Below are 17184 nucleotides of genomic sequence, written 5' to 3' on the forward strand. Positions count from 1 at the left end.
ATACATTATTTATTTATTTTTATTTATTCATTGATTTATTTTTGTATTTGTATTTATTTATTTATTTTTATTTTTTTGTTGCATGAAACATTATAAACAGCAGCTAAGCTAAATATTTCCCACTGCCTTTCTTCCTTACAGCTCCAGCTCCAGCTCCAGCGTGGAGTGTAGAAAGAATTCAGATGACCCAACACCTTTGAAGAGATGATGCTGACCCCTGCAAGGACCCCAGATGACATCAGCTTGAATCAACATGCACAGCTGCCAACATCTATCTATACTGTAATCATTACGATCACACTTGTAATAATTGCTTTAATGAGCTTCTGCCTAAAATAATTAATATTAGCTAACTTTATGATTATATATATGCTAAAACCAAGCACATTATAATTTAGCCAGTCTTTTATTTTATTAAAAAAATCCCACACCATAAAAATTACATGTACAAAACTATAAGATCTTAAATTCATTTATGTACAGTTACAAAAGAACATGGCAAAATAAAAAGTGACCAAACAACTCAAAATAACAGGTACAGTATACTTGTGCTCCCAATCAGGACTGTTGCTGCTGCTGCTTTTGCCGTCTGTTTGTTGCTTTGGGTCCTTTAGGTTTGAGTTCTCACTGGACGAGAGGGTCAAGACTGACAATGTATAGTCAGAGGAGATGCATAATCACAGATTGATGAAAGTGCAGAAAGCACAGACATACTGTTTACTTTGTCCCATCTGAGTTTCCTCTCACTGGTGCAGTTTGCCTGACTGAATGGCTGGAGGATGATGAGTATCTAGAGAAAACAAGAGAGAAAATCAGACTCTTTTGCAGAATGTGTGATGCTTCTGAATAGATAAGAAAAGATTGCAGGCCCTTCCTAGTCACAGAAGAACTGCTTGCAGGTCAGCTAGCATATAATATAGAAGAATGATCCAGTACAATACAATGTAAGCTTTAATGACAGTGTTTGTGGTATACTGACTACTAGAGCGAATTTGGAAATAAAATGTACATTTATTTGAAAATCTTGTATAAAATATGTGCTTTAATGTCAAATACTTATTTTCAATTTAGCTGAGAAGAAGAAGAAGAAGAAGAAGAAGAAGAAGAAGAAGAAGAAGAAGAAACTTTTACTGACCCCAAATTTTTGAACCAATAGTTTGGTTGTGCTTTTGTAAAATCGTGTGTGTGTGTGTGTATGTGTGTGTGTGTATATATATATATATATATATATATATATATATATATATATATATTTATATACACATGACTATTCTTGTATTTTAACAATTATTCCACAACTACATTATGGATTATGCAGTGGTCAACATTATGCCACAAATGCTTTGGATTGAGTTTACCTTACACTAACCTGGCACATTCCTTTACAGCTAGTAGTTTTCATAGACCAGAGGGAATGGGTGAAATTGGCTTTCATAAGTGTTGATTGTGACATCTAACATTACATTGATCTAACATGAATAAAGGAACAAATGCAATGAACAGCCGTGCTGGCATCCTCTCAAATCTATGATGGTGTTCTCTTTGGGCGTCTGGACCCTTTGAATGGGAGAACAGCTGATATAAATGTTAATTTGTTGGCAGGAGCAGCAAATGGTGCCGCCAAGCTCTGGAAAGCTTGAGAGACCATGAAAGCAGCCGGGACTAGATGACATGTCTGCCAGTGACTCGACCTCGTACCTATTCTGCTGCCATTAGACAATGCGTTTTCAGAGACCACCTTCGATACCTGGACGAAGACCTCCATCTATGATCTGTTTCAAACACCACAAATCAGTCTCGAATCAAAAACTAAATGAACATCCATCAATATTGATGTAAATATGCTTCAGTCCTGACAAAAGAAAAAACATGGCCATGGATTTGGCCTCTAGAGCGGCCATATGTTCCAGCCAAGCGCTGAGACAGATACTGGATGTTTCACACCGCATGTGGGCTCCGAGATGGATTTGTCTGGAGCCTCGCGGCTCTAGATGACGGCGTAGACGTGACAGTGGACTGAACACACAACCAGGATCATCCAAACACAGCTAAGATCAACAGCTCCGGGCATTTGCATTTTAAATGAAGTTTCTGATCCTGCTTGTTTTAATCTTAGCCGTTTTCTCCTCTTGTATGCATGAACAGACGAGCCGTTCCAGTGTTTAATCTTGTTAGGTGAAAAAAATAATAACATTTTCAATTTTAAATGTGACTATTTACATAGACTCCTTGAGATATATGTGCATTATTACAAAAATAAAATATATGCCTATTGTTCCAGAGAGAGGACTATTTCAAGTAAAGATAAATATACTTCAAACTACAATCCCACTGTGTCATAAAATCCTGATCTCTCCGCTATGCTAACATTCACCCTGAAATCTGTGTATAATTCATGAAAATGAAGTCAGGATTTGTTAATATCATTTTCATTTGCCCTGAAGCTTCACCTATTTAATAAAATAAATGAATAAATAAATAAATAAAATGTTAATTAAATTTAATAAAATAATAATAATAATAATAATAATAATAATAATAATAATAATAATAGTAATTTATACTATAATAAACAATTAAAAATATATATAAAATAAATAAATATATCGAGAAGAGTGGAGTTTATTTATTTTTTGCTTTACATGAATAAATAACATTTAAAATAAATGTAAATAAAAAAAAAGTTTTATATTGTATTAATAATAATAATAATTCACAATTATATATATTTATATATAATTTGTTTGTAATTTGACTTATGTTAAATATGTAAAAAAAAATACATAAAAACTAAATGAATCTATAGAAAATAATCAGTTTTTTTCTATTAGCAGTGCAATACATTTTAATCAGCCAATTGAGAAGACTTTTGCAAGACTATTTCATGCATAAATTGCATTGAAGTACCACACTAAAGTTCTAGATGAAATCTTAAGCGTAAACACATCCAATCTTCGGTATCAGAAACCGAGGACAGCTTTCAGCACTGAGAGAATCTTATTACTTTGTTTGCTTGCCATTATGGTTTCATTATGAGTTATATCACCACACCTTGTTTCTCGTCAGCACTATAGATTATGCAATAAAATCCTGCATGACCATTAGATATCACATAAAGGAGACTTTCAATGGATTTTGTGCAAACCCAGGGGCAAATGATGAATGGCAGCCATGCATAAATGAAAGAAGTCCTTTTAATACTGTAAAACAGCAGTCTGTCATGCAAATGATGCACTGGGGAATGACAGCAACAAACTTTTCAAAACAAAGAAACTGGAATCACTTTATAGTGTCGACATATTTAACGTAATTGTGCATGGTAAAACATGTGAAAGAGAAAGTGACGTGACATACAGCCAAGTATGGCGACCCATTCTCAGAATTCGTGCTCTGCTTTTAAACCCATCCAAAGTGCACAAACACACACACCATGAACACACACACACTGTGAACACACCCGAAACAGTGGGCAGCCATTTATGCTGCAGCGTTCGGGGTTCAGTGCATTGCTCAAGGACATACAAGTCGTGGTATTGAAGGTGGAGAGAGCACTGTACATGCACTCCCCCCACCTACACTTCCTGTCGGCCCGAGACTCGAACTCACAGCCCTTCGATTCAAAGTCCGTCTCTCTAACCATTAGGCCACGGCTTCCACTATGTATGCACGTATTCATTGTGCACTACATAATCTTTTTTTATGTAATTTTTAAATGATAAAACTAGTAATAAAGATCTATAAAATATATCAGTATGTGTGTAATGAATTAATATAATATACAAGTTTAACTTTTTAAATGGAATTAGTGAAATAAATAAACTTTTTGAGCATATTCTAATTATATGACCAGCATCTTGAACACCCCCGAAGAAAACAAGACACATTTGGAGAAGTCAATGTGGGCGACCACTGAAATCCATCTGGTTAATCTAAGCAGTAAACAAATTCACATTTTATCTGACCCTGTTAGGGAAGCATTTCATCTCAAGGAAAGGGTTAATTTGTGGGGTGTTTCATTCCCAAATTCAATTTGCCTGAAAGCGCACCTAACGGGTTTCCAAGAAACAAAACATTAGCAACAAAACCAGCCTGAACCATTCATTTCGAAGAGCGCAGATGTACTATGTGATTAACAGTATTGTGGTAATTACTAATTAGAGAGTACTTATCTCAAAGAGGTGGAAGGTGGAACAAAGAATTAAGGTATCAAACAAACATTGCCTCTGGGTGAGATGGCACCGGCTAGATAGCATCGACTCTTTCAACACAACACTCACAGATAACAACAACAATCAAGAACAACTCATTAATGAAGCAGAAAAAAAATATGTTGTTGTCTATGAAGTATACTTTTCAAGTTATCAGTATCTGCCAGGTTTGTTTTTTTTTTTTTTTTTTTTGTAAGAAATCGGATGCACAAATTTTCCAGTTCCAAGCCAAAACTGGTAAAGGACATTTCAAGGTCTGCGTCTTGAGCTAAACGGTCTAAACAAATCTGAGTTTAGTGCATTTATCATCCTTATATAATTAATCATTAAGTATCAACATTTTAAACCATTCCTGTTAATGCATTCCTGTGATTAAATGGCAAATAAGCAATCAAAACGAACAACCTGCACGAGCGTCTGAGGTGGCTAAATGTATTCAGTGAGCTCATCGCTGTGTCATCAGCATGGAGAAGTGATTAGTCATGTAATGATTTTTTAATTGGCGAAGAAATGAGGCTTGACAAGTCAAAACGCAATGCTAAGTGAGGCGAAGGGGTGCCAACAACTAAAATACTGTGTAATTGCAGATCACTTGGAGTATTTTTAAAATAATAACAACTTTGGTGTACCACTGAGAGAAGAATGTCAAAGTTCCAACAATGTTGGAAAGCTCAGTCATCGTTTAATAGAGCCAAAAAGTCATCTTTGCTCTACTGAAAACAGAGTGAAATTCTTCACTGTCACTTTACTCTTTCAAAATGTCTGGATGAAGAATTAAATGGAACCAATAAATGAGATATAATGAAACAAGTGCCTTTTCCATTTTCCAAAAGTGACATTTTAGCAAATAAAAACGGTCTCAGTGATATTAAATTGCATTGTCAAGTATATGATGTATCAATGAAAAGTCATGAGAATTTGTATATATTTTAAGTAAAATGTGGTTAAACAAAACATACATAGACACTAAAACGTACAATACTCACATTTTAGAGCATCTAATCATACGGATGAATTTACAGCATTTTAACAAACAAATCTGAGGTTTTGAGAATACCTAAAACATGAATTATTTACATGTGAACAAGTTTACAGACTTACAAATGAATCCTTATGAATATTGAAATTGCGGCATTAACATTTCATGTTGTATATCGTATTCAGTTTTCATAACAATAGCATAATGTTTTCAGTTGCATTATTAAATAAAGTTTACTGAAATTATAACATTTCATTATGTTCTGAGTGATTTCTGCTGCCAACTCGTTTCAAATACTACCATGTTAAACAAGACAGGATCATGGACCTGTTTTGTTGTGTTTTGCCCGTTTCTGTTACTGTGTTCTCTTGTTTGGTCATGTTCCCGTTCTCGTTTAGTTAATTAGTCATTCTCTGCTCCTGTGTTTCTAAGTTCTTGACTGTGCACTTCTCCTTTGTCGGGTCTACTCGTGTACATGTGTTTGCTCCAGCTCACATTGTGTGGATTTCCCCTGTGTTCCTTGGATTAAAGACTGTTTACATTTCTTTGTGCCTCATGCATGCGTACCATGACATCTACACTTTAAATCCTTAAAATTAATAACATTTCTGCAATAGTTTAATCAATACTTAATCGTGTAATATTTACTTTGTTTTCTATGGGGCACACAAGCTGTTTCCCCCAACATGTGACTGATAGTGATGGCGAGATGAAGCCTTATGAAGCATTGAAGCTTTTAATCCAAGTGGCTCACAAAGAATTCATTTGTTGAGGCCTCATTTTCTCACAATACCACTTGGTGGCCAAAGAATATAAAACAAGCAGATACATTACAGATGACCTGATGTGATCTGATTACACTGTTTTGCACAAGAAAAAAGGCAATAATAATAGAAATAACGGAGAATGAAAAGAAAAATCCACATAGACTAAATCTATCTATATGAATATAATGTATATGTCATAATGATTGTATAACATAATATGAAGTAAACGTATCAGCTTGAAATTAATGGGGCTATCAAATGTGTTTAAATCAATGTATTTGCTCATGATAGGCAGGAGGGCCAATATTGTTAAAAATAAAAATAAAAATTGGTTTATTTTAGCAGGACTGTGAATTTACAAGATCTGAATCGCTTCTTGAACCAGTCTGGCCAAGCAAGGCTTTGGAACATCATCAGTTACATCATTGCTCTAAAGTGATACAAGCCTCGATATGTGCTTTACTCAAAAGCTGCCAAGATTTCTTGACACATGTTCCAAAGCCTCGGCACAGCATGTAACATGACTAGTGACTGACAACAGAACCATAAAATATAATACAGAAAAACACGCGAATAAATAAATTAATATTATATATATATATATATATATGTGTGCGCTGTAATCCAAATTTTCAAAATCCATACAATTATGAGGATAGACCAAAACTCAAGCTTTTATTTTGCAATCTTCATCTCCATCCTGAGCAGAGACCCCTCTCCTGCATTGATGTGCTTGCTATAAAAAGGTTCAAGAATCTTTATGACAGTGTAACGATACGTTCTCCATACTCATCGGGAAGAAGGAGGCGGGAACCGGCGCACAATCAAACATTTTAATATTCAAAATAAATACAAAATGGCGCACCAGCCCCTCGCGGACGACTGGTGCGCGCAAATAAAAACCAAAACATAAAATAATGTCCCAGTCCTGGTCCTCTCTCGTCCTTCACTATAGTCGCTCCAGTTTTATATCCTTCCATCTCCTACGTGGGACTCGATACTGGCGGTGGGGCGCAGGTGTAGCTCATCTCCAATCACTACACCCCGCCCCACTCGCCACAGACAGGTTTTATTGCAGTAAAATTGAGTGTTCATTGGCTTTCACCTGCGTTGTGACATTGTGAAATGCAATGTTTCTTGTCTTTAATAAAGTAGTGGAGTAAGAATGAAAGAAGATGCAAATAAAACATACTCAAGTAAAGGACAGATCCCCGAAAAAAAAAATACTTAAGTAAAGTAGTAAAGTATTTTTACTTCGTTACTTACCACCACTGGGTAGGAGTGCGATTAGCGGCTATAAAAATATGTATATTTTAATTCTATATTGTTACTAAAATGGTAATTTCCTTGCATTTATTAATGTACACAACTATATAACATAAAAATAAAAAAAATACAACACCTTATATGTCCCACACTTTCCATATATGGTTTAATTCAATCGAGACGACTCTCTGAAGATTTTAGCATGGTAATGGATATGGCAATGTTGTTGTATTTGGTCTGTGCAGAATAGATCTCTGTTATGCTGCTGAATTGCTGCTGCTCTTGGTTATTTCTGTTGTTGTAGATTATTGATATGTTCCCCATCTGTTGGTCACTATGAGTTATGTCGTGACGATATTAGAGGTCTATGGAAAACTCCACAACCTAAAGACCATCACAACCCTGTGGTGCTGCAAATGTTGAATTTTTGCAAATTCACTGACCTTGGTACCGAAGGGGGCCAAATGGTGAGTATATTGCAGGTTCTACATTAGAGTAGGGATGGGGAAACTGCCAGAAAAGATGGGAGGACACAGGTTTAACGAGAGGGAAAAATTGCCTCCGCCAAGTCTGACTGCAAGGGGTGCTGGAGGATGTTCAACCCAGTTTTGCCAACCAGGGAACTCTACTGGGAGAAGAAGATGTGAGGAAGAATGATGCAGCAAGCGAGACATGAGCCAGTTCTTCCCGCCAATTACCTGTTACTCAAAACACAGAAAGAAACCAGGTGTTAGATGTCACCCAGCCCACAGCTCGACAAATGTCCACCAGGGAGGCACCATGCGCCAGCACCAAGGTGGATGCAACATTCAGAGTGGAGTGGGCTTTCAACCGCTTGGGATTGTTACACCAAGGCAATGGCACCCACCATCCAATGGACGAACCTATGCTTGGAGATATCATCTGGAGGATCATGTCAGAGCAAGATATGCTGGATGGCCTCAGTCTGCTTTTGCAGCGTTGCCGTACAGTCCAGTCTGGGAGATGGAAACATCAAAAAAGCACACTTTGTCAACGTCTCTTCTCTCAACCAGGCTGAGCCAGAGATGGCGCTCCTGGACCACCAGAGTGGACATCGCCTTCCTGAGGGACTGCAACATGACTTTCATTGCCCAGACGGCGAAGTCAGTCTCAATGTGTAGCAGCTGCATCAACCTTGGGTCGCTACTACCCTTGTGCATTTGTCAAAGCCTTGGCAAATTGCAGGACAGCCATGACATGCAGGCTGAAGGCGGCTTGGGTCGTAACACTACAAGCTTTGGCTGCGAGAGCTGCCGACAGTTTACAGGCTTTGTACGGGAGACACAGACAATTCCTCCAAGTGGCGGCATTTTGCAGTCACAGGTGCACCGCAAACCCCCTCTCCACATGGGGAATGCCGACTCACTCCCTAGCCACCCCGCCATCGAGGGTAGTGAGGACAGAAGAAGGAGATGAGTGGCTTCTGGTTGTAAAAGTGGCCATCCATGGCCAACCTCTGGGAAGAAAGGAACCAGAGTAGAACCTGGTTGTGAGCCACGCTCCGCACCGAGAAACCAATCTATTCGATCTATGGAGGTGTAATCACCTCCAGCCTTATTGCTCACAGCATCGTAAGTCATTAATTATTTAAATTTAAATTTTGAATAAAATATTTAATTTGTATTATTATTTCATGTTTTTTTTTTTTATATAAGAAATATCTTATGTTCAACAAGGCTGTATATATTTGACCAGAAATACAGCAAAGAATTTAGATTTTTTTTTTTTTTTTTTTTTTTTTTTTTATTATTGTTATTTAAAATTAAAACGGTTTTCTGTTTTAATATAAATACAATACATTTTATAACCATTCGAATTTTGCTCAAAAATGACCAGAGAGTTTCTAAAAAAAAATTCCTATTTAAAACTTGACTCTTCTGTAGTAACATTGTGTAATACGGCCAATGGAAAATTAAAAGTTGCTTTTTTCTAGGCCGATATGCCTAGGAACTATACTCTTGTTCCAGGGTGATAATCAAAGAAATTTCTTGGCGTACCATGGGTACAGCAGGCACAATGATATTATGCAGCGCCTAAAAAAAATCTCCAGCTAGTTTGTTTAGTTGCAGCAATAGAAGAGTTGCTGGGGACTGTTTTTAGGTGCTGTATAATATCACTGTGCATGCTGCACCCATGGTTCGGCAGCAAAGTTCCTTGATTCGTATTCCTTGAGTTTTAAATACGAAAAATATAGAAACTATTTGGTCATTTTTGAGTGAGATGCTAACGGTTTAATCAGATTCAGTGATCTATGCTAAGCTAAAAGAGGTACAGCCATACCCGAAGTTCAGCTGAAAGGATTCAAAAAAGGCAAAACTCAACAATTTAACTCTAGGGGAGGTGGAAAATGAGTCTATTTAAAAAAAAAATAAATAAAAAAAAAACAATTGTCTCTTAAATATTTTTGTTAAAATCCTGATTGATTGATTGATTTATGTTTTATTTTTAATTTTTTTTTATTCAGCTACTGCTGAAAGCGGCCTGATGATCTATATGATCTATATGTTTTCCTATGGTCAGCTTACATTTGCTTTGTATCACAGAAGCAAATCTCAGGATGACACCTGACAGCTGGATTTTTTTTCACAGCTTCAAGCTTTGAAACAGGAGAACAAACCACTCAATCCATCTTAGCTTTGCATTTCACTTTGCCCTGTCAAACTTTTAACTGCTCTCATTTCTCAAAGTCATGTAAAGCAGAAGCTTTGATTTTGGGATCAATAGCCATGTGAAGCAACAATCACTGGCGTGTCAATTTTTCCTTGCCAGCTCCTTTTAAACTGACTTCCACTGACTGCGCATGACGTCAGTATCAAAAACCTTTTTGGGGTCACAGACACCCTGGTCACACACAAACTAGATCAATATTTCATCAAGCGAGTTGCAACTTATTTGACTGCTTAAGTTTTTGAGGGCTGTTTATTCTCTGACAACAAATAAAGTCACGAATGTACCTTTGGGGACTTATGTATCTTCATGTCCATGCTACATGTACTATACGATGTCTAAGTGCATTACATTCCCTAGTGCACTGGTTTGCCTGCAACATCCTGTTCATTTCTTTGACATGCTCTGTCAGCCCTCTTTTCTGATGTACAAGGCATTGAGAGAGAAATTTTTGCAACAGTTAAAACCACTGACAATATATAACCGGGTTGAACACTGATATATATATATATCAGGATCAATTATTCATGAGACTGTCGCCATTTCTGAGCTTGAATACAGTCCACTGTGCAACAACTATGCTATATACTCACCTTGTAGTGCAAACTGTGCATGTATCCATTATAAACTCGACGTCTTGACGTCTAGCCTCCAACAAGGGAAACTTAAATACTTGTCATTTACTACGACCTTATGTTGGCATTTGTTTGCAGTCTGAGGTGATACTTAGTAAAGGTACTAATTTTGTAACACAGCCAAGTTAATTATATTTCCACATGAGTGATCGTGAGTACAGTGTCTAATACATGAAGCTGAGCTGCAAAACATTAGCTGATAACCTCAGGACAGACACAGCGATGTCAACAGAAGAGCCAAGTGTTCACTAATCACTGATTCTCATCTCATATGAGAGAGCAAACCGGTTTATTTTGGAATATCTGATGCATTGTTGACTGTTCATAAAATAAATGTTTGAGAATGTTTCTGGTCACCAAAGTGAACAACAAAACTGAATACATATATATTTAAATATAATTATAAATCATAAAATATATTATGATACAATGTAATTAAAACACAACAAAAAAATGTACACTGCGTTTATGTTTATGTCTATATGTACACAATTTGTCCAAAGAAATTGATTAAAAATAAATTAAACACTAACAACAAAAACAACAACAACAACAATAATAATAATAATAATAATAATAATAATAATAATAATAATAATAATAATTGAGGCATCAGTTTTAATATTGGAGATATTTGCCTTATTTTATAGTACTTAGTGAAAAAGTAATTAAATGTATTTAAAATATGTTATTTATTAATGTGTAGATTCAATGTAAAAATATGTTTGTGGTCACATTTTTATGTTGAGTGTGATTAATTGTCATTACAGAATAATGCGCAATGAATTATTTTAGCTGATAAAGTATTTTTTCTTACATTTTAATGTTTTAAAGTGCAATATATTCATATTTATTCATTATATTAAATGATTCAATATTTTCAAAAATACTGTACTTTCAAACATTTAGAAATTAATTGATCTATACTGTAGGTGTATACACAAGCACGTGCATACACACACACACACAGAGGATGTAACAAGAATTAAAATAAAACTGACTGCATTTTGATTTATTGCATCTTGATAAAATATTTATAAAATGATATACCCATTCAAGTTTAAGAAAAAAAAAAAAAAAAAAATATATATATATATATATATATATATATATATATATATATATATATATATATATATATATATATATATAACTTCTTTTAATGTTTCTATTTGCATTAGCATCAAGAGTGAGCGTTCTCTATATAAAAGAGCATTTGTATACTCACTCCTTAAGCGAGGTGTTGTTTTTCAACCCAGACCGTCCAGCAAACAATGCATACTGTATTCGGCAGCAAACACAGACAGTCCCGGCTGTGTGGATGTAAAAGGCAATACGTTCCAAAAGCCTGCAATGGAGAACAATTATTGTGCTCCGTTTCCATTTGTTGCAGTAGTGGATTGTGTCCTCTAATTTGTGCCGGTAGGAAACGACTGGATGGTCCTTGGAATGCAGTGTGAGGAGTGAATGCTCAGGGGAGAAAGTTCAGTAGGGGTTCAGTTGAATCTTTCCATATTCTTCCCCATATTCGGATGACTTGGCCAGCTCTGGGACGGGTTGAAAACAAGAGAGGGAGGGTAATGATAAACAAAAAAACTCAAATACAAACCTGAATAGAGATCAAGTGCATCTGTCACACTACAGCTGAGATGAAACAGATGTTATATGCACCAGACAGGACCGCCCATACTACATCAGTAACAGTGTAGTAATAAATAAATAAATAAATAAATAAATAAATAAATAAATAAATAAATAAAAATAATTTGTTTTGTGTTGGACAACATCTCAGTCTTACTCTTTCATCTCAGGCTGCTTTCTTTTTTCATATAAATATTATTTTGTTTTAAGTAAAGACATGCTTTAAAAAAAGCTGTTAAAGTAATGCATACTTGCAGATATTAATATTAGCAGATATATATATAATTTACTCACCATAAAGTTGTTTCAAACTTCTGTTGTTTTCTTTTTCTCTTTTGCCAAACATAATATATATATATATATATATATATATATATATATATATATATATATATATATATAAAAATACTGGCAACTAAACAGTTTATGGACCCCACTGAAAATTACTATAGAAGTCAATGGGGACCAGCAACTCTTTTCTTAGAAAAAATATTTTCTTTACACATTGTGGACCTTGTGTGGACCACGAGAGGTCAGTGTCATTGACTTGCGTTGGAGAAATATCCGTGGCCGCGTCACGGAATTTGGGCCAAACAGCAAGAAAATCAAAGTCATGAATCCAAACAAGATGTGCAGAGTATTTGAGGATGAAACAGCTTTTAGTTATTTTGATAAAAATGTGCTTCACATTGGTTTCTAAATGAGGTCTTTTCTTTTTCTTTTTTCTTTTCTTTCTCCACTAAGAGTACAAGTGTGACTTGACCAACATACTAAAGCACATGGAAATATTTGATAACAATTAAACAAATAAATTAGGTTGATTACAAGTTTTAAAATTATAACTTATCAAAATAAACTATCTAAAATTCCACATAGAGGAATTCAGAAGAATAAAAAGATGGCATTACTCTTTAGGGCTGATAGCTGTCTCTTGTGGGACAGCGGAAGGAGTCATCAAATTTTAAAGTCACTCCAGTCTCGTTGAACCCTCTTCTCGTCGCTGACCTGCGGGCTTGCTGTGTCTAGGGAACAAAGAAAAATGGCAGTGAGGGATGGGCAGGACCGTGTTAGTGACAGCACAGGGGACAGTGTGCTGGCAGAGGTGAAGGACATCAGCCTGTCTGTGGCAGCAGAACGGCTACAGTAACTGATTTTAACTGCTAGGAAACAAGAGTATAATGTGTCACAAAACAGATAAGTAAGATATAATGTATAATCAGCTGATCATGCACAGCTTGCACAACACAAGGTCAAAAGTCAAATATACTGCATGATGGTCATTATACAGCAGAATTTCCCTCCACAATGCTGCAATTGACCAATCACGATGAAGTATTCCAGAGGGCTGTGTAATCCTGACTCTTATGCAGTGGCAAAGGAAAACACATTCTGTGATGGTAAGAAGCCTTTTGCTATATATATATATATATATATATATATATATATATATATATATATATATATATATATGTATCCTACTTTTCCATACAGAGATTCCTCTGATGTATAATATAAAGCCATTTCTTATGACGACATATTGTTTATTGACAGCGTATTGGTGGGAAGTATTATCGCATATACATTTTAAAGAACTTATTTTGATTACCGAAAACTGCAGCTATATATAATATTAATAACAAAATCTCTCTCTCTCTCTCTCTCTCTCTCCTTTTTTTAGTACCCAAGTTATTATAATGAAAAATGTATTAAAATATGGAAAGTGTGTTATGTTATAGATATAAAACCAACATTTTGGTCCCAACATATTTTATCCTTCAAACTTCATATATACTTAATGGAACATGATCAGTCTTATTTACATTTATTTTTAGTATCATATACTGAAGTTGCCAGTGAAAATTTTATGAAGATTAAGTCTCTTTTCACCAACCATTTGCTAAAAAAAAAAAAAAAAAAAACACGATTTCAGGTACTATTCCTGAAAAAAAAAAAGGTGTCTGTCTGAGTCATCATGCTCCTTCAGACAATGCTATTTCATTCTGTGCTAACTTACTTGGCTAATTATTACTTTTAATTCACTGCCTTTAGTACTGGGGTGACTGACGGGATCAGGAGAACCATGGAAGTTCACTTTTCTGCATCACCAGCTCTTGACTGAATGGACTTCTATTTAGTGATTTAAGGATGAGGTCCCCTTGAATTCCATGAGCATTCATCTAGAAACTGCAATTACCTGATTGGACCCATAAATCCAAATTCAACAAAGGAAAACTCTTTAAGGAATACCTGGAAATGGCCTATTGAATAAGGTGAATAGCTCAATTTCTGGCAATTACAATAGTCTATATAGATGTGCTCGGAGCAGTTGTAAACTGTCCAGGCATTGTTAAATGCCTACTGTCAAAAGGTTATCTGAATGTGCAATTGCATGCAAGCAACCTTAAGCATTTTAAATCCTAAAAGTGATTTGCCTTTGATTTTAATGACACATTATTTATTGTACTTGCTTAACATTTTATTTTTATCTTTTAGCTGTATTTTACAAAAGATATTACATAATTTCTAGTTATAGTTCACCTATGACTCCAGTACATCAATGAACATCTTGTGAATCTAAAAGCTGTGTTTATAAGAAACTAATCCAACAAGACATTTTTTTTTTCAAACTGTTGCTATCAGCTATAATACAAGTCCATACTCCAAAATATGTATTTCTCCAGTGAAAAAGTTGTCTCATCTGATTCAGTAGAGAAATATGCACAGATCAAGCTCCATTTACAAGTGACAGTCCAAAAGACAGTCCAAAACTGTTCTAAACTAATATGTTGGTGGTTTTTGATGTGAGAGAACAATTTCTTGGTTATGTATTGTAACCCTCGTTCCCTGAAGGAGGGAATAGAGACATCATGTCGGATGACCGACAAATTGGGATCTTGCTTAGAGAGACCAATCCACATCGAGTGTAAACTAAACGAGCCAATCCACATTGGCATGCAATTATTGTATCCAACTGCTGCTGATCACAGCGTGAGTATAAGAAGGCAGCAGGAGCATTGCATATTCAAATTTTCATTAAGGTGCCGATCCAGTGACCCGGCCTCTCAGCAGTGATACAGAAGCTCTGGCAATGGGACGTGATGTCTTCGTTCACTGAAGGAGGGAACGAAGCATTGGGATACATAACTGAGATGTTCCCTTTCCGTTGTTCATTCATCCATGTTGGATGACTGACAAATTGGGATCCCTACCAAAGGACCACAGGTACTGCCCCTTCCAGTGTCCTGTGGATAACACATGAAAAATGTACATGTACCACTTGGGACAGGAACGTCTGGCTGCTGAGGAGGATGCAACACTTCTAGTAGAGTGAGCTTGACACCTGAATGAGCAACTATCCATTGGGCCATCCTCTTCTTAGAGATGACATTCCCTTTCTGCTGGCCTCCATGACAGACAAAGAGCTGGTCTGAGGTACGGAAGCTTTGTGTCCTGTCTACATAGCATCTCAATGCCCAGACGGGACAAAGCAAATCTAAAACTGGGTCTGCTCCTCTGGGGGAAGTGCTTTCAGGTTCATCACTTAATCCCTGAAGTGAGTAGTGGGAACCATGGGCACATAGCCAGGCATGGGCCTCAGGATTACCTGGGGATCAGATGGGCCAAACCCTAGGCATGAATCATTGACCGAAAATGTGTACAGGTCCCCTATCCTCTTGATGGAGGCCAATGCACACAGGAGCAGAATTTTTATTAACATAAATGTTAGCTCGACTGTCTGACAAGGCTCAATGATCTGAGCACTACAGAAAAGTGCTAGGAAGGTATAAAGGGGGCTGTGGAGGATATAGTCTTCTCGCCCACCTAAGGTACCTGATGATCAGATCAAGCTTCCCCATCGACTTCCCTTCCACAGAGTCAAGCTTGGCAGCAATTGCAGCCACGTAGACTTTAAGGGTGGAGGGAGACAGCCTTCGCTCCAACCCCTGCTGCAGAAAGGACAGCACAACTCTGATCGGACATTTATGAGAGTCTGCTTGGTGAGAAGAACACCACTCAACAAACAGGTTTCATTTAAAGTGTGTCTTGTAAACGGTGCTCTTGCCGAAGTGATGGTGTCAACTACTTCTTGAGATAGGCCACCTACAATTTCCGCGTCCCATCCGGGGACCAGACATGAAGTTTCTAGAGCTCTGGACGCGGATCTTTCCTCAGAAGAATCTGCCAAGGAAGGGCTGTCACAAGGATCTTTATTTTCGGGAACCAAGTCCGAGTGGGTCAGTGAGGCACCACAAGCAGGACCTGCTCCTCGTCCTCGTCCTCGTCCAGTGTGAGTGCAAGAATGCTCCCTTGGGGAAACACAAATTTGCAAAGGCCCTGCGGCCAGCTGTGTGTCAGTGAGTCCATGCTGAGTGTTCCCGTGGCCAGGAAGTAAAACAACTGGCAGGGAGAGGTTTCTGGAGAGGCAAACAAGTCTACCTGAGCAGATCTGAAATGACTCCAAATCAGCTGGACTGCCTGGAGATGGAGTCTCCATTCTCCCGGGAGCGCAGCTCATTACAGCTCATCGGCTGCCCGGTTGTGCATACCAGGTATTTGAATGGCACAATGTTTCTGACTCCAGAGGAGTTGTTGACGGACGAGTTGCGACATGCGATGGGGGATATACACAACACTTACAGTGTTGTCCGTGTGGACTAGTATGTGCAGATGAGTTGCGACATGCAATGGGGATATCCACAACAGTTACAGTGTTGTCCGTGTGGACTAGTATGTGCATTATAAGCAGTTAAACACCAACTGAGCATGTTCCTGTGTAAGCAATGCTGTCTGTTCGACCGAGTACAATTCTATTCAGAGAAAAGAGATTTTCAGCATAAGGGAGAGATTACTCTTTTCCCAGTTGACCTGATGGCCCAAATGGCTTAGGATCAAGAGCACAAAGTCCCTGTGTTCACACAACTGTGCAATCCTGAGACTGAGCAAGTATGAGCCAGTCGTCTAGGATTCTAGTTGAGAATGCGAATGCCCTGTTCTCTCAG

General features: G+C 37.0%; 1 protein-coding gene across 3 annotated transcripts in view; it reads right to left on the reverse strand.

The window, feature by feature from the left end:
* Nucleotides 1-379: 379 nt before the first annotated feature.
* Nucleotides 380-17184, reverse strand: part of LOC128029443 (leucine-rich repeat and fibronectin type III domain-containing protein 1-like protein) — a 129353-nt gene continuing 112548 nt past the window's right edge. For 2 of the 3 annotated variants that reach the window (XR_008187388.1, XR_008187387.1), the window contains 3 exons: nt 13093-13206; nt 11772-12090; nt 380-790 (listed from right to left, as the gene is read on the reverse strand). Coding sequence is in view for 1 of the 3 variants with exons in the window: in XM_052617231.1 (XP_052473191.1) it covers nt 13139-13206 (68 nt within the window). In the remaining 2 variants the exon portion in view is untranslated. Of the gene's footprint in view, nt 791-11771; nt 12091-12600; nt 13207-17184 lie in introns of those variants that run through there. The other variant, XM_052617231.1, reaches the window with a different exon arrangement.

This window comes from Carassius gibelio, chromosome A15 (genome assembly GCF_023724105.1).
Source record: "Carassius gibelio isolate Cgi1373 ecotype wild population from Czech Republic chromosome A15, carGib1.2-hapl.c, whole genome shotgun sequence".
Lineage (NCBI taxonomy): Eukaryota > Metazoa > Chordata > Actinopteri > Cypriniformes > Cyprinidae > Carassius > Carassius gibelio.